Source organism: Dryobates pubescens, chromosome 7, assembly GCF_014839835.1.
Source record: "Dryobates pubescens isolate bDryPub1 chromosome 7, bDryPub1.pri, whole genome shotgun sequence".
NCBI classification, from domain to species: Eukaryota; Metazoa; Chordata; class Aves; order Piciformes; family Picidae; genus Dryobates; species Dryobates pubescens.
The window spans coordinates 43,414,862-43,439,055 of NC_071618.1; the positions used below are offsets into that span (position 1 = coordinate 43,414,862).

The 24,194-nt window shown below is 50.8% G+C and overlaps 1 protein-coding gene across 1 annotated transcript; it reads left to right on the forward strand.

The window, feature by feature from the left end:
• Positions 1-4,188: 4,188 nt before the first annotated feature.
• CDADC1 (cytidine and dCMP deaminase domain containing 1) lies at positions 4,189-24,194 on the forward strand. Its single transcript, XM_009906278.2, has 9 exons — positions 4,189-4,264; positions 9,465-9,559; positions 11,242-11,419; positions 12,521-13,099; positions 16,528-16,577; positions 19,557-19,726; positions 20,764-20,953; positions 22,436-22,496; positions 23,951-24,194. Exons 1-9 carry the CDS (start codon positions 4,189-4,191, stop codon positions 24,022-24,024), a joined length of 1,473 nt encoding a protein of 490 aa, XP_009904580.2. The 3' UTR covers positions 24,025-24,194.

Genomic DNA, 24,194 nt, shown 5'->3' on the forward strand with positions numbered 1-24,194 from the left:
AGGCACCAGCAGCCAGCACTTCAGTAGTGCCATATGGCTGCAGCCATATGCTTAGGAATCACAGAAACATTCAGGTTGGAAAAGACCCTCAGGATCCCCAAGCCCAACCAAGGACCCTGCTCCACAACGCTCCCCCCTAAACCATAGCCCCCAGCACCAGCTCTAAAGGCCCTTTAAAGACATCCAGGGTGGGTGACTCAACCACCTCCCTGGGCAGCACATGCTGTAAAGATTGTTTTCCTAATGTCCTCTGTCAAAACCCCACAGCACCTGGGCTCTGCTGGAGTCTCCTCCCAGCCCAGGTGGGACCACTTTGCCCTCCCCACCCACTGCCCTATTTAATGCCCCCCAGGAAGGGCAGCAGCCCCAAGCTGAGCCCATCTGGGCTGAGGATCCTCCTCTCATTGCTGGTGAGTGCCCCTGGTGCACACTGGGTGATGGTGGTGGTGACAACAAAGGCCGGGGGGCCTGGTGGCCCCCCGGTTGTTAGGGCCAGGGTTGATGACTGCGCCAATATCATCCACGGGTGCTGGCTGGGGCTCCTTGCTGGGGCTGAGCTCCTCTGGGTGGTCCCTTGGCTGGTGAGGGTCCTGCCCCCAGCTCTGGGATGGGTGTAAAACTAGTGGTGGGGGAGCAGGAGATGTTTAGACAGGGTGAAGGATGGCATAGAGTGAGCAGGAGATGCTTTGGGGAGATGAAAGGGATTGGGGGGGATGGTGCAGGAGCAGGAGCTGCTTTGGGGAGATGAAAGGGATTGGGGGGGATGGTGCAGGAGCAGGAGCTGCTTTGGGGAGATGAAAGGGATTGGGGGGGATGGTGCAGGAGCTGCTTTGGGGAGATGAAAGGGATTGGGGGGGATGGTGCAGGAGCAGGAGCTGCTTTGGGGAGATGAAAGGGATTGGGGGGGATGGTGCAGGAGCAGGAGCTGCTTTGGGGAGATGAAAGGGATTGGGGGGGATGGTGCAGGAGCAGGAGCTGCTTTGGGAAGGTGAACATTTAAAGTTATATCATACAGCTGATACTAACTCTCTATCCAGGTGGAAGAGGGATGGTGGTGTGACCAAGGTTTGGAATGGGAGCTCAGATGAGGGCCATGCTCCTGTCTCTGAGTCAGAATTTGACCAACAGCTTTTCAATTCTAAGAGGCAGTTAAAACTCTCCTACCTCTCACTGAACATGAGGCTGTGTGTAGTAAGGTTATTTCAAGTCTGAAATAAGCTAAGGTCCTGAAGGAAGTACTGAGCAGTGTTTTGTTTGTCTGTGTATTTCTTTCCCAGATAGAAAAGTTACAGTTCCAGAGGTAAGGTCTCCAGTCAGTGTCTACTGAATGTCTAAATGCTAATGCAGCTGGGATGGTCTCCTTCAAAGGAGTTCTCAGGCTGTATCCTGTCTCTGTAGAAAAGAACCCAAAGTGACAGCAACTGGAATCCTCAGCAGCCTCCCACAGCCTTCTTGCTAGACAGGAAGGCTTGACTGAGAAAGGGCACTGTAAGCCTCCTGCCTCTCCCAGGGAAGGATTCTCCTGTAGGAATTGTGGAAAGAAGCCATGAGCCTTCCCACAGGGGAAGCTTTGGGTGCAGTGGGAGAGTCTGCACCAAGCACTGCAGAGATGCTGGGCTGGGAGTCAGTGGCACTCAGGGTCTAGAAGAGATGTAACATTTATTCTGTTCTGGTTTGGTATCATCTCTCAAGCAGCCCAACAAGGAGAAGGTACAACTCCTGTTTAATCTTGCTGCAGCCAATTCTACCTCAGCTCTGGAAAAGAAACAACATCTCACCCTGGTCTTCAGAACAACACAGCCCCATGTTGAGATCTATAGGTGGAAAGCTGTGTGTTAGATCTAGGCAGCTGTTACTAATCCCTGAGTTCAACACACAGGCTGGCACACATCCCATGGGGAAGCAAGAACTAAAAGGAGGCAACAAGTGCCTCGTCCAGGCACCAGAATGATGGTGACTCCACCACCTCCCTGGGAAGCACATTCTAATGGCAAATCACACTTTGTGGGAGGAACAATGGTTGTATGGCCATCCCTGGCTGTATTTCACAGCTCTCTACGTATGGTGCTGGAGATTATGGCACAGTAGTGACCCTGGTAGCGTTAGATAATGGTTGGGCCTGATGAGTTTAGAGGTCTTTCCCTCCATGTAGTGATTCTGTGAGTACTGGCCATGGTTTAGTTGATAGTGTTGGATGAGAGGTTGGACTCCATGGCCTCAAAGGTCTCTTCCTGCCTGCTTAATTCTATTCTATTCTGCTTGTCACTTGTTCCCAGGGGATTGATTCTAAGCTCTTTGAGGACAGGCATCTCCGCTTCCTCCAGACTGTGTATTTACCTCCTGCTTCAAAGGAAGCATGAGGCACCTTGGAGAAATGCAGCTTCTGTTCATCCTCTACCTCAAAAAAGTAAGTCTGGTTTTCTTAGCAGTCTGGTTAGCTCCCCTAGAAGTAAAGCCACTGTTTGTCCAAGCAGGCTGAAACCCAGCAGCTAAACTCTCGTGAGCCATTTGCAGACAACTCAGATAACACCAAAGTGCTTCCTCCCGATGCAGGACGCTGCTAATTTGAGTCACACATTCATTGACCTCGTGTCAGCTATGCACAGCTAAGAGATCAAAGCACTGCCCTAGTGACTGATGAGAAGAAAAACACATTTAAGAAAAGGCAACAAAGAAATTAAACTATTGGTTAAGGAGCATAAACCAAAGTGCACTGGTTGCTGTTTTCCTCTGTCTTCAAAAATGAATTTTTCCATTCTAGATGGGAGACTTCTTTCACCAAGGATGTGATCAGCTGGCTGGAAACAGCATAGCACAAAGGAAAGCAGCTGGCAAAATGTACTCTCTGGGTCTTAGCAACTTCCTTGAGGAAGGTATTTACACTGGAGCAAGCACAAGGCTTTTCAAAAGAGACACCCATGGCTATGATCTCCTCAGAACCCAGACCAACTGGCCCTTATCTCTAGGAGCCAGCAGCACTATGCTTGTGATATATTTCAGGCATAAACATGCTTCAGTCATTGTGCCCCTGGACTCTGCACTGCTTCGGCCACACCTTGAGTCCTGTGTCCCCTTCTCGGTCCCTGAATTTAAGAAGGACATTGAGACACTGGAGCATGTCCAGAGAAGGGCAACGAGGCTGGGGAGGGGTCTGGAGCACAGCCCTGTGAGGAGAGGCTGAGGGAGCTGGGGTTGCTTAGCCTGCAGAAGAGGAGGCTCAGGGGAGACCTCCTTGCTCTCTCCAACTCCCTGAAGGGAGGTTGTAGCCAGCTGGGGGTTGGTCTCTTCTCCCAGGCAACCAGCACCAGAACAAGAGGACACAGTCTCAACTGTGCCAGGGGGAGTTTAGGCTGGAGGTGAGGAGAGAGTTCTTCCCAGCAAGAGAGATTGGCCATTGGGATGTGCTGCCCAGGGAGGTGGTGGAGTCCCCATCCCTGGAGGTGTTTAGGAAGAGCCTGGCTGAGGCACTTGGTGCCATGGTTTAGTTGATCAGATGGTGCTGGGGGACAGCTTGGACTCGAGGATCTCTGAGGTCTTTTCCAGCCTTATTGGCTCTGTGACAGAAGAGAGATTTTGCCACACACTTGACCCAGGTACCTCAGCAGGTACATCTAGCAGGGCAGCACGAGAGAGACGATCCCAATAAACAGAAAAGCCACATGCTTTGCAAGCCGGCTACGGAAGCAACTTCCATGCTGTGGCGCAGGAGGCTGGCCCGGGCCCGGGGTGCCCCTCGGAGCCCTTCTTTTGCCCACAGCCTTGCATTTTCCCCGGGAGGCCAGCGAGGGCCAGCCGGGGATGAGGGCCCCAGGTGAGCGCAGGGCGCTAAGGCAGCCCCGACGGCGCTCCTCGGCGGGCAGGTGGTCAGCACAGCAGCAGGCAGCGCGGCTCCCGCCACAGAAGGGAAAGCCGCTGCGGGACAGCGCGGGCGGGCTGAACCTCAGCAGGACAAGGCCGCGGCGGAGCGCTGGGCCGGCCTGAGCCCCGGGCCGCCCCGTCACAGAAAGCTCCACCCGCCTCTTGCCCTCCGCTTCCTATTGGTCGAGGCGCCCGCCCGTCAGAGGTAGTTGGCCGGCGGACGTCCCCGGCGCGGCGACGCCCTGAGGGAGGAGCGGGGACGCCGTGGGGGCGGGGCCGGAGGGGCGGGGCCGGAGGGGCTGGGGGGCACCGGCAGCGGCTTTGGCACCCATGCACGGCGCAGAAGAGGCGGCGGCGGCAGGGCCGCGGGTGAGCGCGGCGAGCACGCAGACCGACAGCATGGCCGGTGAGCGCCGCCCTTTGCCCGCCGTGGGGGTCTGGCGGCGGCGGGGTCGGCCCGGGCCGGGGCCTGCCTGCACCGTGAGGGAACCCCGCCGCCGCAGGGAGCGAGCGCTAGAGGCAGGCGGGGAGGCGGGAGGGAGCGTGGTGCCGGCTTTTCCGCGGCTCTTTCCTCGCCCACCGGCTGCTCCGAGGTGTTTGACCAAGTGTCCGGAGCAGTCCGCTCTGTCCTTTACCCAGGGCGCTTGTCAGGCTGTTCCCCCCCGGGCGGTGTTCAGGGGGCTCCTGCCTTGCCCCTTCTCAACTGCCGTGTCTCGGAGTGCTCCTGCCCGTTATGGGCAATGCAATCAAGCATCCCTCCCTCCCTGCCCGCCCCCTGCTTGCCTGCTCCCGCTCTTACTCCTGATGGCCTTCTGTATTCTTCCTGTAGTCTGCACGCCCCCCTGCCAAAATCGTTTCTTTTGCAGTTGCATTCCATCTCTGTTTAAGCTGTATCATAGAACAGCTTGAGTTGTGAGGGGCCTAGATGATGTAGTTCCAACCCCCCTGCCATGGGCCGGGACACCTTCCACTAGACCTGGTTGCCCAAAGCCCCATCCAGGCTGGCCTTGAACACTTCCAGGGAGGGGGCACCCACAACTTCTCTGGGCAACCTCTTCCAGCGTCTCACCACCTTCGTAGTGAAGAACTTCTTCCTAATTTCCAGTCTGAATCTACCCTCTTTCCATCTGAAACTGTTACCCTTCATCCTGTCGCTACACTGCCTGGTAAAGAGTCCCTCTCTGTCCTTCCTCTAGGTCCTCTTTAAGTACTGGAAGGCTGCTGTAAGGGCTTCCTGAGGCTTTCTCTTCTCCATGCTAAACAATCATAGAATCAATAAGCAGTGGCTGCTTTAAATTCTCTAAGATGTCTTATACCTTTCTTCCAAGCCACTTGAATGAGTGTTCTCTTCACTGTGTTGAACCTAAGGGCACCTTTAAGTACCTATGTAAATAAAAATGTAGATGCATAGATATGGTACCTGTGGCCATAGGTCTTTCCTTTAGGATAGAATAGGATAGACCAGGTTGGAAAAGACCTTCAAATCATCAAGTCCAACCTATCACCCAACACCATCTAATCAACTAAACCATGGCACCAAGTGCCTCATTCAGTCTCTTCCGAAACACCTTCAACCTGGACCCCCAGGTCCCTTTCTGCCTGCCTACTCTCCAGCCACTCTGACCCCAGCCTGTGGCACTGCATGGGGTGGTTGTGGCCAATGTGTAGAACCTGGCACTTGGATGTGTTCAATCTCATGCCCTTGGACTCTTCCCATCTGTCCAGCCTGCCAAGGTCCCTCTGCAGAACTCTTCTACCCTCTAACTGATCTGCTGCTCCCCCCAGCTTGGTGTCATCTGCAAATTTACTGACGATGGACTCAATGCCCTCATCCAGATCATCAATAAAGATATGGAACAGGATGGGGCCCAGCACTGACCCCTGGGGGACACCACTAGTGCCTGGCTGCCAGCTGGCTGTAGCACAAATCATAACATTCTCCTGCTTCTCACTGTAAATTTATGTCAATTCATGACAGCATTGTGAACCAAGACATTCTTCACTTTGTTTCCCATGTGTTTGCCAGGTCACATCTGGACTAGGTCCAAGAAAACAAACAGTGATTCAGACTTGTTTCTGGTGTGTCCTGTTTCAAGTCTGCTCTGTGTGCCAAAGTAATCCATTTTAGACAATATGATGGCATACAAGTGAGTTGGTGTAAGGTGCATGGTTTATTTGAGCTTGCCATGTGGGAAATGAATGTGTGTGTGCAGGGGGGGGATAGAATAGAATTAGAATGGAATTAACCAGGCTGGAAAAGACCTTTGGGATCATCGAGTCCAACCTGTCACCCAACACCATCTAATCAACTAAGCCATGGCACCAAGAGCCCCATCCAGTCTCTTCTTAAACACCTCCAGTGATGGTGACTCCACCACCTCCCTGGGCAGCACATTCCAATGGCCAATCTCTCTCTCTGGGAAGAATTTCTTCCTAACATGCAGCCTAAACCTCCCCTGGCACAGCTTGAGACTGTGTCCTCTTGTTCTGGTGCCAGGTGCCTGGGAGAAGAGACCAACCCCCACCTGGCTACAACCTCCCTTCAGGGACTTGTTGAGAGCGAGAAGGTCTCCCCTGAGCCTCCTCTTCTGCAGGCTAAGCAACCCCAGCTCCCTCAGCCTCTCCTCACAGGGCTGTGCTGCAGACCCCTCCCCAGCTTTGTTGCCCTTCTCTGGACACCTTCCAGCAACTCAACATCTTTCCTAAACTGAGGAGCCCAGAACTGGACACAGGACTCAAGGTGTGGCCTAACCACTGCTGAGCACAGGGCAGAATGACTTCCCTGCTCCTGCTGGCCACACTGTTCCTGATGCAGGCCAGGATGCCATTGGCCTTCTTGGCCACCTGGCCACACTGCAGGCTCATGTTCAGCTCCTGTCAACCAGTACCCCCAGATCCCTTTCTGCCTGGCTGCTCTCCAGCCACTCTGACCCCAGCCTGTGGCACTGCATGGGGTTGTTGTGGCCGATGTGTGGAACCCAGCACTTAGATGTGGTCACTCTCAGGCCCTTGGACTCTGCCCATCTGCCCAGCCTCTCATAGGGGCTGTAGAGAGAATGAACTCAGTGCTCATTTAGGAAAACAAATTCTATGTCTTTGGATGTACTTGCAGAGTTCTTTTGCAGTTCAGTGCAGGTGACAGCCATGTGCATTTCCAGCACACCTCTCTGTGCTAGCCAGGTGGCCTCTGGCAGTGCAGGCAGGGGGGTGGCATGGCAGGGCAGCGTCACGAGTAGCGGACGGCGCGGCATGAGATGGTGCTGCTGAGAGCTCTGTAGCTGCTTCCCCAAATCACACTTCTGTGCCAAAAGACCTGCTGAACTAAATCCCAGTTGTGGATGGCACGTGTTTCTCTGCTGTCCCAATTGTTTGAGTGCACAGACATGTCAGGAAGAAAGCACCCTTGGTGTCTGATGACATCTCTTCCATACAGTTGGCACTCCTTAAGGAAAGGTTTTTCTCTGTTGCCATGTAGATAACCCTTCTCTTACATTTCTCTGTGCTGCTCTTGCCTCTTTCTCCTTTGCAAAACCTTTGATGTTTGCAGGGAGGGATAAAAGCAGAAATAGTTTTATTGTCTGACAGTGGATGTGAGACCTGCAGAGGAATCTGTGTTCATTACAGCTCTCCGTAAGCACCCCTGAAATAGGGACTGGAGCTCTTTTGAAGACTTAATTCACTTCCTGCCAAGTGTGGAGCAATACTGCTTTGCACTGGAATGGTTCAAGCACTACTGAGCAAAAGGCAGCACTTCCTCCTTTTGGGTTTGTGGGACACTCAGCAGTGCTTGAGAGCTGGCCCTCGCTGGACAGCATCCAGAGTTTGGGTAGAAGCACAGCACAGCACCAAGGGGTGGTCCAAGAAGGGGCTCTTTGCTGTCTCTTTGCTTATTTAGTCTGCCTGAGCAACCAAATGTTTGTGGAAAATCTCCACCAAAGTTAAGCAGCCTGTTAAGAATGCAGAAGCAGGTTTCTTCAGAACTGATGTCACTGGCCAGTTTCACAATGGCTCATCTGCTTTTGCTGCAGGTGCCAGGGCACGATCATCATCTGTGCCTAGATGTCTTTGCTCTCTCCTGTGGTGGGCCTGAAGCTGAATCACAAGATGGGTCTCAAATTTCTGTGAATCATTAAGTTATGGGGGATCTGATCTGTGACTTCTGCTCTTCCAGTTCTGGGCCCCTCAATTTAAGAAGGATATTGAGGCACTGGAAGGTGTCCAGAGAAGGGCAATGAGGCTGGGGAGGGGTCTGGAGCACAGCCCTGTGAGGAGAGGCTGAGGGAGCTGGGGTTGCTTAGCCTGCAGAAGAGGAGGCTCAGGGGAGACCTTCTTGCTCTCTACAACTCCCTGAAGGGAGGTTGTAGCCAGGTGGGGGTTGGTCTCTTCTCCCAGGCAACCAGCACCAGAACAAGAGGACACAGTCTCAAGCTGTGCCAGGGGAGGTTTAGGCTGGATGTTAGGAAGAAATTCTTCACAGAGAGAGAGATTGACCATTGGGATGTGCTGCCCAGGGAGGAGGTGGAGTCACTGTCCCTGGGGAGGGGACTGGACATGGCACTTGAAGCCATGGGTTAGTTAGTCCTGAGGTGTTGGGTGACAGGTTGGACTTGATGATCTCTGAGGTCTCTTCCAACCTTATTGATTCTATGATTCACCTCTGAATAGAATTAACTGACTGAAGTTCAGTGACAGCATCCCAATTTCTTCTCTTGCACAAATCTGATCTCTGCAACCAGATGTGAGCGTTCTGAGTTGACAGCTACTGCCCTGCAGAGGACAGTGTGGATTTAGCTGCAGTACTGGCAGACATGGATGAATCATCTCTAGCAGCTGTGATGTAGAAGACTTGGAAAATATTGTTCAGCAATGTGGGTTTCTTTGTAAGCATTCCATCCATGGAATGGGCTGCCTGGGGAGGTGGTGGAGTCACCATCACTGGAAGTGCTTAAGAGACTGGATGAGGCTAAACAACATGATGCCAATGGCATGCTGGCCTGTATCAGGAATAGTGTGGCCAGCAGGAGCAAAGAAGTCATTCTGCCCCTGGACTCAGCACTGCATAGGCCACACCATGAGTCCTGTGTCCAGTTCTGGGCCCCTCAATTTAAGAAGGATATTGAGACACTTGAAGATGTCCAGAGAAGGGCAACGAGGCTGGGGAGGGGTTTGGAGCACAGCCCTGTGTGGAGAGGCTGAGGGAGCTGGGGTTGCTTAGCCTGCAGAAGAGGAGGCTCAGGGGAGACCTTCTTGCTCTCTACAACTCCCTGAAGGGAAGTTGTAGCCAGATGGGGGTTGGTCTCTTCTCCCAGGCAGCCAGCACCAGAACAAGAGGACACAGTCTCAAACTGTGCCAGGGGAAGTTTAAGGTCAAAGTGAGGAGAAAGTTCTTCACAGAAAGAGTTATATTTGCCATTGGAATGTGCTGCCCAGGGAGGTGGTGGAGTCACCATCACTGGAGGTGTTTAGGAAGTGCCTGGATGAGGCACTTGGTGCCATGGTTTAGTTGATCAGATGGTGCTGGGTGATAGGTTGGACTTGATGATCTCGAAGGTCTTTTCCAACCTGGTTAATTCTATTCATTCATTTTTGTTTTCTTTTAATGACAGGTCAAATGCCAAGGCTTTCTAAGGTCAACCTTTTCACTTTGTTCAGTCTGTGGATGGAGCTCTTTCCCTCATCTGAGCAACAGAAAAAATCCCAGGTAAAAATGTCTACATTTGCCATTGCCTGATCTTTCTGAACAGACCCTTGTGGCTCCTGCAGTGAATTTAACCTAACTGCTTTTTACATGGCAGCTAGTCCAGAGGAGAGGGGGAAAAAAAAAACCCCAAAACAACATCAGCTAATCATTTAACACATATCTCTTAGAAGCAGACAAAAGTCCACTGGTGTGATTAAAACAAACCAAAAGGGCAAAATGCTTCAGTACTATGCTCTTGCTGAACATACCCTTGTGCCAGCATCCACAGCACCTGTAGCAGCCAGGACAAGAGGAGATACAAACCTGTGCCCAGTTTGGGGCTCCCCAGTTCCAGAGAGGCAGGGATCTGCTAAAGAGAGTCCAACAGAGAGCTGAGAGGATGATTGCAGGACTTGAACATCTCTCCTATAAGAGAACTACCTAGTTCTCTTATAGGGGCTACCTAGTCTTGAGAGGAGAAGGCTGAGAAGGGATCTTACCACTGCCTATCTGAGAGAAGGGTGTCAAGGTGAAGGTGCCAGTTTCTTTTCTGTGGTTCCCAGTCATAGGACAAGGAACAATGGGCACAAGCTAGAACACAGGAGTTTCCAGTTCAACACAAGGAGATGCTTCTCTACAGTGAGGGTGACAGAGCCCTGGAGCAGGCTGCCCAGAGAGTTTTGGAGTCTCCTCTGGAGACTTTCCAAACCCACCTGGATGCATTCCTCTGCAGCCTGCCCTAGGTGATCCTGCTTTGGCAGGTGGGTTGGACTCAATGATCTCTGGAGATCCCTTCCAGCCCCTAACACTCTGTGATTCTGTGTGGTTCTGAGTGACAATTAGTCCTAATTTTCAAAGCCTGGTATGTCCCAGACTAGATCTGAAAGAGAGGTGGGTGACTGTTCACTATCCTGACTTCAAAAGTAGCTTCAGATGTAGTAATTCAGTTCAGGGTGGCAGCTGGGTTATACACAGGGTTTGGTGCAGCCTCCTTTCTGCAACCACAAAGAAACCAAATAAATTACACATCTGAGGCAGGAGTATTCTGGTAGCAGCTGGAAGGCATAATGAGGTTGGTTTCACCAGCTTCATCCCAGTCTCACAGTATCACCAAGGTTGGAAGAGACCTCAAAGATCATCGAGTCCAACCTGTCACCACAGACCTCATGACCAGAGCATGGCACCAAGTGCCACATCCAATCCCCTCTTGGACACCTTCAGGGATGGGGACTCCACCACCTCCCTGGGCAGCACATTCCAATGGCTAACAACTCTCTCAGTGAAGAACTTTCTCCTCCCCTCCAGCCTAAACCTCCCCTGGCACATCTTGAGACTGTGTCCTCTTGTTCTGGTGCTGGTTGCTAGAGAGAAGAGACCAACTCCCTCCTGGCTACAACCTCCCTTCAGGTAGTTGTAGAGAGCAGTGAGGTCTCCCCTGAGCCTCCTCCAGGCTAAGCAACCCCAGCTCCCTCAGCCTCTCCTCACAGGGCTGTGCTCCAAACCCCTCCCCAGCTTTGATGTCCTTCTCTGGACACATTCAAGAGTCTCAATGTCCTTCTTAAATTGAGGGGCCCAGAACTGGACACAGTAATGCTCTGATCCTGGCTGATTACTGTTACCTGGGGAATAGCTTTAACATCTCTGTGGACTTGCTGTTGAAAAAGAAAGGGAAATAGTAGTAACAGCAATGCATTTTTCTGTAGGTGAAGAAGAGTGGCCTAGTGGTGGTGAAAAACATGAAGATTATTGGTCTTCATTGTTCCAGTACAGACCTCCATGCTGGACAGATTGCCCTCATTAAACATGGATCAAGACTTAAAAACTGTGATCTTTATTTTTCCAGAAAGCCTTGCTCAACCTGCTTAAAAATGATTGTGAATGGTAAGCAATGACTGTGGTAGAGTTAAGAGCAAATGTTGTGCTTGTGATTGCTGGTGCCAGGAAGCTTGTGTTCTCTTTGCTCTGTCCCATTGGTGAGTACCAGTCCCCAACTTGTCCACAGCCTGCACCAACACTCTCCACAAGGCAGAAAACACTACTGAGTGTGCATTTCCCAGAGGTGATGATTAAGAAACTGGAGTTCACTGCTGAGCCCCTCTGCCACTGGCTGGCATGTGCTGCTGAGATTCTCACATACCTGTTGCACTTTGCCAGAGCTATCTTAAGCCTGATGACTAGGCCCAGAATAAGAATAGAGTAGAGCAGAGCAGAGTAGAGCAGAATAGATTTGAACTGAGTTGAGTTGAGTTGAATCAACCAGATTGGAAAAGACCTCAGAGATCACGGAGTCCAACCTGTCACCCAACCTGTCACCCAACACCACCTAATCAACTAAACCATGGTATTAAGTGCCTCATCCAGTCTCTTCCTAAACACCTCCAGGGATAGTGACTCCACCACCTCCCTGGGCAGCACATCCCAATGGCCAATCAAAGAGGTCTTCACTGAGGCCATCAGGGCTGTGCTCAATGGGACAGGTTGGACTTGATGATCCTTGGGGTCTCTTCCAACCTTGGTTATACTGTGATACTGTGATCTCTCTTGCTGGGAAGAACTTCTTCCTCACCTCCAGCCTAAACCTCCCCTGGCACAGCTTGAGACTGTGTCCTGTAGTTCTGGTGCTGGTTGCCTGGGAGAAGAGACCAACCCCCAGCTGGCTACAACCTCCCTTCAGGGAGTTGTAGAGAGCAAGAAGGTCTCCCCTGAGCCTCTTCTTCTCCAGGCTAAGCAACCCCAGCTCCCTCAGCCTCTCCTCATAGGGCTTGTGCTCAAGACCTCTCCCCAGCCTTGTTGCCCTTCTCTTCCTGTGAAGAATTGTAGGCTGACTGTAAAGTCTGATAAGCTGTGGTTACTCATACCTGCAAGCATTTCCTTAAGCAGCAGTCAGGATGTTAAAGGAGTCAAACCAGAGTTAATCAATAGTGTGTTGATTATGAAGCTTATACTGCATGATTCCTTTTGCTGCATTATCTTCTCTTCCAGCTGGGGTGAACAGGATTTCTTACTGGCCTGCAGATCCTGAAATCAGCTTGCAGAGTGAGGCTCCCAATCCCATGAGTACTGAAGATGCAAAGCTGGATGCCAAAGCAGTGGAAAGACTGAAGTCGAACAGCCGTGCCCGTGTCTGTGTGCTGCTTCAGCCCTTGGTGTGCTACATGGTGCAGTTTGTGGAGGAAACTTCCACCAAGTTTGATTTTATCCAAAAAATAGCAAAAACTCAGCCAGACTCAAGTACTGACTTCTATGCTGCATGTAGACAAGAGAGAATAAAGGAGTATGAAAGCTTGTTCCTGGTTTCCAGTGAGGAGCTGCACAAGCAAATCTTGATGACCATAGGACTGGAGAACCTCTGTGAAAATCCATACTTCAGCAACCTCAGGCAAAACATGAAAGACCTTGTCTTGGTTTTGGCAACAGTGGCTGCCAGTGTCCCTGTCTTTGGCTGCTTTGGCTTTTACAGCAGTGAGCCGTGGGGATCAAATGAAACAGACCATCAGTGTCTGCCCCAGGACATTGCCAGGCACTGTATGATACAAGCCAGACTGCTTGAGTATCGGACAGGTGAGTTGTTACAGTAGTGGAGAAAGGATGTGTCTCATGGAGAGAGCAATTCCTGACCTCAGTCTTCCTTCTTCCAAATGTTCCCTTCAGCAATCTGCTGAATTCTGTTCTTGTATCTGTGAAATGGGAGCAGCAGTAGAGGGGAGATTCAGGCTGGAGGTGAGGAGGAAGTTCTTCCCCAGGAGAGTGGTGAAGCCCTGGAATGGGTTGTCCAGGGAGGTGGTTGAGGCCCCAGCCCTGGAGGTGTTCAAGACCAGGCTGGATGAGGCTCTGGCCAGGCTGATCTAGTGTGGGGTGTCCCTGCCCATGGCAGGGGGGTTGGAACTAGATGTGGTCCCTTCCAACCCTGACTGATACTATGATACTATGAACTCAGTGGTGGTGTGTAGTGCAGACTGTGAAAGCACTGAGCTTTCCAAGAGAAAATCAGGGCAGGTATTTCACAGACAGTGCTGGCAAAGTCTGCCCTGGCAATGTGTCCAACACCTATATGGAAACAGAATATGATGGCATTTAAATTCTTCAGGCTAGTCTGAGGCACTGTTGTGTTTTCCCCTGTGGAGGTTTCACAAGATACTTCTGTTAGTAGGTAAGTGCCAGCATTTTACTATGTGCACTTCTTCAGAAAGAGCAGTGAATTAATGTCCTCCCAGCAAAGCATTAGCTACAGTTATATTAAGTTCCCTAGTTCAAATCTTACTAGGAAAAGTGATCATACATCTGATGGTTTATTTCATTGGGTTTTTGATGTATCACCAAGGTTGGAAGAGACCTCAAAGATCACCAAGTCCAACCTGTCACCACAGACCTCATGACTACACCATGGCACCAAGTGCCACGTCCAATCCCCTCTTGAACACCTCCAGGGATGGTGACTCCACCACCTCCCTGGGCAGCACATCCCAATGGCAAATGACTCTCTCAGTGAAGAACTTTCTCCTCACCTCCAGCCTAAACTTCCCCTGGTGCAGCTTGAGACTGTGTCCTCTTGTTCTGGTGCTGCTTGCCTGGGAGAAGAGACCAACCCCCTCCTGGCTACAACCTCCCTTCAGGGAGTTGGAGAGAGCAATGAGGTCTCCCCTGAGCCTCCTCTTCTGCAGGCTAAGCAACCCCAGCTCCCTCAGCCTCTCCTCACAGGGCTGTGCTCAAGGCCTCTCCCCAGCCTTGTTGCCCTTCTCTGGACACATTCAAGTGTCTCAATGTCCTTCTTAAACTGAGGGGCCCAGAACTGGACACAGGACTCAAGGTGTGGCCTAACCAGTGCTGAGTCCAGGGGCACAATGACCTCCCTGCTCCTGCTGGCCACACTGTTCCTGATGCAGCCCAGGATGCCATTGGCCTTCTTGGCCACCTGGGCACACTGCTGGCTCATGTTTAGGCAGCTGTCAATCAGCACCCCTGGGTCCCTCTCTGCCTGGCTCCTCTCCACCACTCTGAACCCAGCCTGTAGCTCTGCATGGGGTTGCTGTGGGCAAAGTGCAGCCCCTGGCACTTGGACTTGTTGAATGCCATCCCATTGCCATCCAGATCATCAATGAAGATGTTAAAGAGGATGGGGCCCAGTACTGATCCCTGGGGGACACCGCTGGTGACTGGCCACCAGCTGGATGTGGCACCATCCACCACCAGGCTTTCAGGGTGGAAGAGCAATTGTTGACAATCTTTTGATACAGATGGCTTCTGTTTACTAATTTGTTCTATCTGAGAAGCAATACAATAAGCTGCTGAGTTCTTCCAGGGAACAGCATATGAAGATTTAAAACTTGGCAGTACTCCTGAGTGATGCTCTTTTTATCTAGACAGGATAGTTGCTTTTTTAAACCCTTGTAAACAAACATATAGTGTACATTTAAAGCTTAAAAGAAAATGAATTGAATTGAATAGAATGGAATTAACCAGGTTGGGAAAGACCTTTGAGATCATCAAGTCCAACCTATCACCCAACACCATCTCATCAACTAAACCATGGCACCAAGTGCCTCATCCAGGCTCTTCCTAAACACCTCCAGGGATGGTGACTCCACCACCTCCCTGGGCAGCACATTCCAATGGCCAATCTCTCTCTTTCTGTGAGGAACTTCTTCCTAACATCCATCCTAAACCTCCCCTGGCACAGCTTGAGACTGTGTCCTCTTGTTCTGGTGCTGGTTGCCTGGGGGAAGAGACCAACCCCCACCTGCCTACAACCTCCTTTCAGGGAGTTGTAGAGAGCAAGAAGGTCTCCCCTGAGCCTCCTCCTCTCCAGGCTAAGCAACCCCAGCTCCCTCAGCCTCTCCTCATAGGGCTTGTGCTTGAGACCTCTCTCCAGCCTTGTTGTCCTTCTCTGCACACATTCAAGTGTCCTTCTTAAATTGAGAGGCCTAGAACTGGACACAGGACTCAAGGTTTGGCCTAACCAGGCCTGAGTCCAGGGGCACAGTGACTTCTCTGCTCCTGCTGGCCACACTATTCCTGATACAGGCCATCCTATGATCTTTCTCCCCTCATATACACCTATATAATATGGTAAAGCATCTCAATGCATGTGACTGAGTTGCTACTTTAATTTCACTACAGGGCTAAATTCCACTAAAGAGGAAAAGCTTCACCAGGGGAGGTTTAGGCTTGAGGTGAGGAGCAAGTTCTTCCCAGAGAGAGAGACTGGCCATTGGGATGTGCTGCCCAGGGAGGTGGTGGAGTCACCATCACTGGAGGTGTTCAAGAGGGGATTGGATGTGGCACTTGGTGCCATGGTTTAGTTAGTCCTGAGGTTTTGGGTGCTAGGTTGGACTTGATGATCTCTGAGGTCTTTTCCAACCTTACTGATGCCATGAAATGAAGTAGTTAAGTTAAGTAGTAAGCACTTGGGAAGTTTGCAGCAGTTTGCAGTCTCACATCAGCAATCCTGCCCACGTGTGTTCTTGGCACACACTTTCTTACCTGATGTACATGTTAGTAGCCTCTTAGCACCTGGTAACAAATCATGGAATATAGAATCAATAAGGTTGGAAAAGACCTCAGAGATCATCAAGTCCAACCTAGCACCCAACACTTCATGACTAACTAAACCATGGCTTCAAGTGCCACATCCAATACCTTTTTGAACACCTCCAGTGCTGGTGACTCCACCACCTCCCTGGGCAGCACATCCCAATGGCCAAGCTCTCTCTCTGGGAAGATCTTGCTCCTCAACTCGAGCCCAGATGTATGTAGCAAAGTCTTAGAATGGGTGGCCTTGCAGTTAAAGCACACCCAGCTTTTGCAATAGTCTCATAGGACTTCATAGTTCTTGATGGAACTTGAAGTTCTTGATCTTTCTGCAGTTCTTTTGTTCCTCTCCACAAAGCAGTGATAGAGGTTATTCCATCTACAGGGTGCTGTATCTTACTGTATGTGTAACCCAGAAGGGCTTTGCTTGTTACTTACTGACTAAATATTATGTATTTCAGAGGATCATAAAACAGGAGTTGGAGCTATTATTTGGGCAGAAGAAAAATCAGTAAGTATTGAATAAAAGGGACATTTGTCTTGCACTCAAAATGCCATACCCTTGTGTCTGCCTTGAGCTTGTGACTGCTGTAGGTTTTCACATGAGTGTTGTTCATGCACAGCACTAGAAAAATCACAGCTTAGAAAAAGACAGCTTAGAAAAGAATTCACCAGGTTGGAAAAGACCTTTGAGATCATCAAGTCCAACCTATCACCCAGCACCATCTGATCAACCAAACCATGGCACCCAGGTTGGAAGAGACCTCGAGGATCACCGAGTCCAGCCTGTCTCCACAGACCTCATGGCTAGACCATGGCACCAAGTGCCACATCCAATCCCCTCTTGAACACCTCCAGGGCCCAGAACTGGACACAGGACTCAAGGTGTGGCCTAACCAATGCAGAGTCCAGGGGCACAACGACCTCCCTGCTTCTGCTGGCCACACTGTTCCTGATGCAGCCCAGGATGCCATTGGCCTTCTTGGCCACCTGGGCACACTGCTGGCTCATGTTTAGGCAGCTGTCAATCGGCACCCCTGGGTCCCTCTCTGTTTGGGAGCTCTCCAGCCACTCCAACCCCAGCCTGTAGCTCTGCATGGGGTTGCTGTGGCTAAAGTGCAGCCCTTGGCACTTGGCCTTGTTGAATGCCATCCTGTTGGACTCTGCCCATCTGTCCTGTTGGTCGAGGTCCCTCTGCAGAGCCCTTCTACCCTCTTCTCATCCTTTAGTGACTAAGTTAATGACTGCTTAATGCTTATGCTGTCAGTGTGAAGGGGAAGTATGAGTTTAGTAAGTGCTGCAGTGTTTCTGCCCAGCTTTTCAGTGTGCCTGCTTCCCTAATCATTGTCAGTTACTCCAGGTGCCCTGGCTACAGTTTTGCCACAGCTGCTGCTCCAGCAGCATGGGCCTGCACTGCATGGTCCCCTTTGCAGCTCTTTTTTGGAGAGGTCTCAGAGCAATCATAGTCTGACAGTCTCTTGAGGGTGTGTTTGTGTGTGATTGAAATGCTCTGTACTGGCTTTAGCAGCATTCCTGTGGGGACCAAAGGGTTTTTTTCTGTTAAATGGCAGTTACTGTGCTTTTCCCCACCCAAACAGAAAGGCTTCATTTCTTTATGTCTCTGACTGTGCAGATTACCAACCCCAGGAAGCCTCACTCTTCAGGCAGCTGACACATAACTTCATTTGGTTTGAGCACTTCAGTCACCAGCTGCTTGTTGATGTCTTGTTTCTCATGGAGATTGCAATTGCAGACTGCTGCTTGGTCAACCTGCTGGTCACTGGGTCTGTTGGGACAGATGAAACACAGGCTCTGCCACATCAGGGGCTAACTCCAGCTGGCTTCATTTTGTGCACTGCAGAAAAACTCAGGGACTCAGTGCTCCACAGTTTCTGTTCCTGCTATCAGTGGTAGAATGGAGTAGAGTGAACTAGAGTAGAGTGGACTAGAGTAGAGTGGAGTAGAGTAGACTAGAGTTGAATAGAATAGAGTAGAATAGTGTAGAGTAGAATTAACCAGGTTGGAAAAGACCTTCAAGATCACCAAGTCCAACCTATCCCCCAATACCATCTAATCAACTAAACCATGGCACCAAGCACCCCATCCAGGCTCTTCCTAAACACCTCCAGTGATGGTGACTCCACCACCTCCCTGGGCAGCACATTCCAATGGCCAATCTCTCTTGCTGGGAAGAACTTCTTCCTAACATCCAACCAAACCCTCCTCTGGCACAGCTCGAGACTGCGTCCTTACTTGCTAAAAGCAAAGACACTGAAACCAGTGGTGTGCCCCAGGGATCAGTACTGGGCCCCATGCTCATTAACATCTTTATTGATGATCTGGACGAGGACATCGAGTCCATCATCAGTAAATTTGCTGACGACACCAAGCTGGGCGCAGGAGTTGATCTGCTGGAGGGTAGAGAGGCTCTGCAGAGGGACCTCGACAGGCTGGGCAGATGGGCAGAGTCCAAGGGCAGGAGATTGAACACATCCAAGTGCCAGGTTCTGCACATTGGCCACAGCAACCCCATGCAGAGCTACAGGCTGGGGTCAGAGTGGCTAGAGAGCAGTCAGGCTGAGAGGGACCTGGGGGTGCTGGTCGACGGTAGACTGAACATGAGCCTGCAGTGTGCCCAGGCAGCTAAGAGGGCCAATGGCATCCTGGCCTGCATCAGGAACAGTGTGGCCAGCAGGAGCAGGGAGGTCATTCTGCCCCTGTACACTGCACTGGTTAGGCCGCACCTCGAGTCCTGTGTCCAGTTCTGGGCCCCTCAGTTTAGGAAGGAGGTTGACTTGCTGGAACGAGTCCAGAGAAGGGCAACAAAGTTGGTGAGGGGTTTGGAACATAAGCCCTACGAGGAGAGGCTGAGGGAGCTGGGGTTGCTTAGCCTGGAGAAGAGGAGACTCAGGGGGGACCTTATTACTCTCTACAACTACCTGAAGGGAGGTTGTAGACAGACGGATGTTGGTCTCTTCTCCCAGGCAAGCAGTACCAGAACAAGAGGACACAGTCTCAGGCTGTGCCAGGGGAGGTTCAGGCTGGATGTTAGAAAAAAGTTCTATACAGAGAGAGTGATTGCACATTGGAATGGGCTGCCTGGGGAGGTGGTGGAGTCGCCATCACTGGAGGTTTTCAGGAGAAGACTTGATGGGGTGCTTGGTGCCATGGGTTAGTTGTTTGGGCGGTGTTGGATTGGTTGATGGGTTGGAGGCGATGATCTTGAAGGTCTCTTCCAACCTGGTTTATTCTATGTATTCTAAGCCTGGTGCTGTGTGTCCTCTGTAGTGCTACTGTTTGCCTGTGTGTCCCCTGTGGAGCTTGATGGAAAAGCTTCATACAGGCATGGAACAGTTAGCAAGAGCTGAGTTCTCTTTTCACTGCTGTAACTTGGCACAAACTGGTAACGTGGAAGTATCCTTCGCACGGCACGCTGACTTCGTCTTCAGCTTACAGGTCTCCAACGGTGATGCTTTGCTTACTGTTGCAGAGAAGCTGTGATGGAACAGGAGCAATGTATTTTGTAGGCTGTGGTTACAATGCCTTTCCTGTTGGATCTGAATATGCTGACTTCCCACACATGGATGATAAGCAAAAGGACCGGGAAATCAGGAAGTTCAGGTACATCATCCACGCCGAGCAGAACGCCTTGACCTTCAGGTAAGGGATTGGGGTTTACCTCAGGAAGTAATGGGGCAGGTCAGAAATAATCATGGGACAGGTGCAGGGGGTGATGCACTGTGATGAAGTGTGGATTGCAGTCACAGTCTTGTTTATGCCTATCATAGAATCAATAAGGTCGGAAAAGACCTCAGGTAGCGATAGGACTAGGGGGAATGGAATGAAGCTGGAGGTGGGGAGATTGAGGCTGGAGGTGAGGAGGAAGTTCTTCCCCAGGAGAGTGGTGAAGCCCTGGAATGGGTTGTCCAGGGAGGTGGTTGGGGCCCCAGCCCTGGAGGTGTTTAAGCCCAGGCTGGCTGAGGCTCTGGGCAGCCTGATCTAGTGTGGGGTGTCCCTGCCCATGGCAGGGGGGTTGGAACTAGATGATCCTAGTGGTCCCTTCCAACCCTGACTAATAGTATGATACCTCACAGATCATCAAGTCCAACCTATCACCCAACACCTCAGGACTAACTAAACCATGGCTTCAAGTGCCACGTCCAATCTCCTCTTGAACACCTCCAGGGATGGTGACTCCACCACCTGCCTGGGCAGCACATTCCAATGGCCAATTACTTCTTCTGGGAAGAACTTTCTCCTCACCTCCAGCCTAAACCTCCTCTGGCACAGCTTGAGACTGTGTCCTCTTGTTCTGGTGCTGGTTGCCTGGGAGAAGAGACCAACCCCCACCTGGCTACAACCTCCCTTCAGGGAGTTGTAGAGAGCAAGAAGGTCTCCCCTGAGCCTCCTCTTCTGCAGGCTAAGCAACCCCAGCTCCCTCAGCCTCTCCTCACAGGGCTGTGCTCCAGACCTGTCCCCAGCCTCGCTGACCTTCTCTGGACACATTCAAGTGTTTCAGTGTCCTTCTTTGAGAGGCCCAGATCTGGACACAGTAATCAAGGTGTGTCCTGACCAATGCTGAGTCCAGGGGAAACACTACCACACTTCTTTGCTTGCTCTTGTGAGACACCAGGTTTGTCACCAGTCCAACCCATGGAGTTACAAACTCTGACGTTCTGTTTCCTGACTCCTCGTAGGTGCCGAGACATAAAGCCGGATGAGAGGAGCATGATCTTTGTCACAAAATGTCCTTGTGATGAATGTGTTCCTCTAATCAAAGGGGCTGGGATCAAGCAGATCTATGCAGGAGATGTTGATGCTGGAAAAAAGAAGGCAGACATATCCTATATGAAGTTTGGTGAACTTGAGGGTGTGAGCAAGTTTACAGTAAGTGTCAAAATACCTTCTAAAAGCTCTGGGCAGCATTGGAGCAGGGGAGAGTTGAGCAGTTGCTTGCAGCCAGCCTTACAGGAGTGTTTTCCTGTGCCATTCAGTCATGTGAGTGGATTTGAGAGGTTGCTTTGTCACAACACTGAAGACAAGAGCTGTGTCATATTCCAGGTGGTAGGGGCAAGTGATTTCCTTGCAGATTTCCCTCTAACTCATTGCCGTTGTTCGAGGTGATCTCTTCCCACTCTGAAGTTCTCTCCAAGGCTCCCTGGCACAGTATCACCAAGGTTGGAAGAGAGCTCAATGATCATCGAGCCCAACCTGTCACCACAGACCTCGTGACTAGACCATGGCACCAAGTGCCACATCCAATCCCCTCTTGAACACCTCCAGGGATGGGGACTCCACCACCTCCCTGGGCAGCACATTCCAATGACGAACGACTCGCTCGGTGAAGAACTTTCTCCTCATCTCCAGCCTAAACTTCCCCTGGCACAGCTTGAGACTGTGTCCTCTTCTTCTGGTGCTGGTTGCCTGGCTACAACCACCTTTCAGGTAGTTGTAGAGAGCAATGAGGTCACCCCTGAGCCTCCTCTTCTCCAGGCTAAGCAACCCCAGCTCCCTCAGCCTCTCCTCACAGGGCTGTGCTCAAGGCCTCTCCCCAGCCTTGTTGCCCTTCTCTGGACACCTTCAAGTGTCTCGAGCTCATTCCTAAACTGAGGGGCTCAGAACTGGACACAGGACTCAAGGTGTGGCCTAACCAGTGCAGAGTCCAGGGGCACAATGACTTTCCTGCTCCTGCTGGTCACACTATTCCTAATGCAGGCCAGGATGCCATTGGCCTTCTTGGCCACCTGGGCACACTGCTGGCTCATGTTTAGGCAGCTGTCAATCAGCACCCCCAGGTCCCTCTCTGTTTGGCAGCTCTCAGCCACTCTTACCCCAGCCTGTAGCTCTGCATGGGGTTGCCATGGCCAAAGTGCAGCCCCTGGCACTTGGCCTTGTTGAATGCCATCCTGTTGGACTCTGCCCATCTGTCCAGCCAGTGCTGCAGCTGATGTGGGAGATCACTATGTGCTTTTGAAGGTGGCCAAGGGCACCTGCACTCAGCTTGCTCGCCGTGGCAGACTGCAGCACGGTTGGTTTGAGTGGGCTCATTTCCTTTTCTGGAGGCAGTCAATGGCCACACATCCCTGGACAGCTTCTTGTCCTCAAAGCAAATGTGTGTTGGAGGGGAGCCCTTCAGTTCCCACCTCACCCCTAGTCATGCCTTACAGTGAAAACTGTGGGGTGCTTTTTCTTTCTCCTCCTATTCTCCTCCTATTCTCCTCCTATTCTCCTTCTATTCTATTCTATTCTATTCTGTTCTGTTCTGTTCTGTTCTGTCCTGTCCTGTCCTGTCCTGTCCTCTCCTGTCCTGTCCTGTCCTATCCTAATGTGTTTTCTGCAATAAGTGAAGCTTTTTTCTTCTTTTACCAGTGGCAACCGAATCCATTGCACATCAATGCCCTTGAATTCCATGACCCAACAGCCAGGGAAAGTAAGTATGTCTTCATTAATTCATTTCATGACTGAAGTAGTAAGTTCAGATCACATTTTAAACACACCTGAATCCCTCTGGGATTTACTAGTCTTGATTAATCTTGACTAGTTAAATGTTTGCTATGAAAACCTCTCTGAGCTTTCTTAATAATATTGGTAAGTCAAAAATGTGAGCTTCTTTAGTAAATGCTTGGCTTCAGCAAAAAAAAATCTACTAGTGCTGTTAGTGAGGTCAACAATGTGCTGCTTTGCACACAGATCACTTCAGACTATTGTGTCTTACAGTTTGCTCTACAAAGCCTTCTTCTATTGTGTTCCATAAACGGTGCTGTTCTTTTTCTAGAGCAATGGGATTGCTCCAAGCCATTCAAATGTGGCCTGCAGAACATTTGCTGCTTCTTTTATGAAGTAGAGTCTATGCCAGTGCTTTTCAACTGACATTTTTATTTGGGTGCTAGGCCACACCTTGAGTGCTGTGTCCAGTTCTGGGCTCCTCAGTTTAGGAAAGATGTTGAGTTGCTGGAAGGTGTCCAGAGAAGGGCAACAAAGCTGGGGAGGGGTCTGGAGCACAGCCCTGTGAGGAGAGGCTGAGGGAGCTGGGGTTGCTTAGCCTGCAGAAGAGGAGGCTCAGGGGAGACCTTCTTGCTGTCTACAACTACCTGAAGGGAGGTTGTAGCCAGGTGGGGGTTGGTCTCTTCTCCCAGGCAACCAGCCCCAGAACAGGAGGACACAGTCTCAAGCTGTGCCAGGGGAGGTTTAGGCTGGATGTTAGGAAGAAGTTCTTCCCAGAAAGGCAGATTGGCCATTGGGATGTGCTGCCCAGGGAGGTGGTGGAGTCACCATCACTGGAGGTGTTTAGGAAGAGCCTGGATGGGGTGCTGGGTGCCATGGTTTAGTTGATTAGATGGTGTTGGGTGATAGGTTGGACTGGATGATCTCAGAGGTCTTTTCCAAGTGCTGGTTAACGTCTGTTCTACTCTACTCTACTCTACTCTACTCTACTCTACTCTACTCTACTCTACTCTACTCTACTCTACTCTACTCTATGCTGTTCCTGTTCTGTTCTGTTCTAATCACTGCAAAATGTTAGGTCTTGTTTGTCCTTCTCTCTGCTAATCATTTTTAGACCCAGCTGGGGAAAGATCATCCTGGGGTACTTTGACAAGCTTTAGCAGGGCTCATTTTTCTAACAGCATCTTATTTGAGTCGACATGCTTGCCTTTTCCACACTCAACTGTTTTCAATTGCAGGTTTTCCTCACTGTGTTTCCTTCACTATGGTTATTTCATGTTCCTCTGCATGGAGAGAAGACAAGTTCCCCTACCTCAAACCCCTACCCAGTGTTATCCCAGTGTGCCTGTATGTGTTGAGTACTCAACACTCTGCTTTGCTGTTGCATTAATGTTTCACACCCTCTTTTTTTCCCCCTCCCCTTTCCTTTTTTCTCTGTAGATGGGGTTCAGAAAACAAAATCATCAGATGACCAGCAGCACCAAAACAAGAAACTGTGTCTGGGTCACTGCTGAACAGTGAAGCACTTCTGCAGTCTTGCTTTGTACTTTTTCTAATGCAGCCTGTTTGCACTTTCAACTGAGGAAGAGTTTTATTTATTGTTTGGAAAGTGATTTTTAGCTTAAGTTTATTTATGATGTCTTAAATGTTCTCCAGAATTACCTGCAGGCCTTTTTAATGTAGA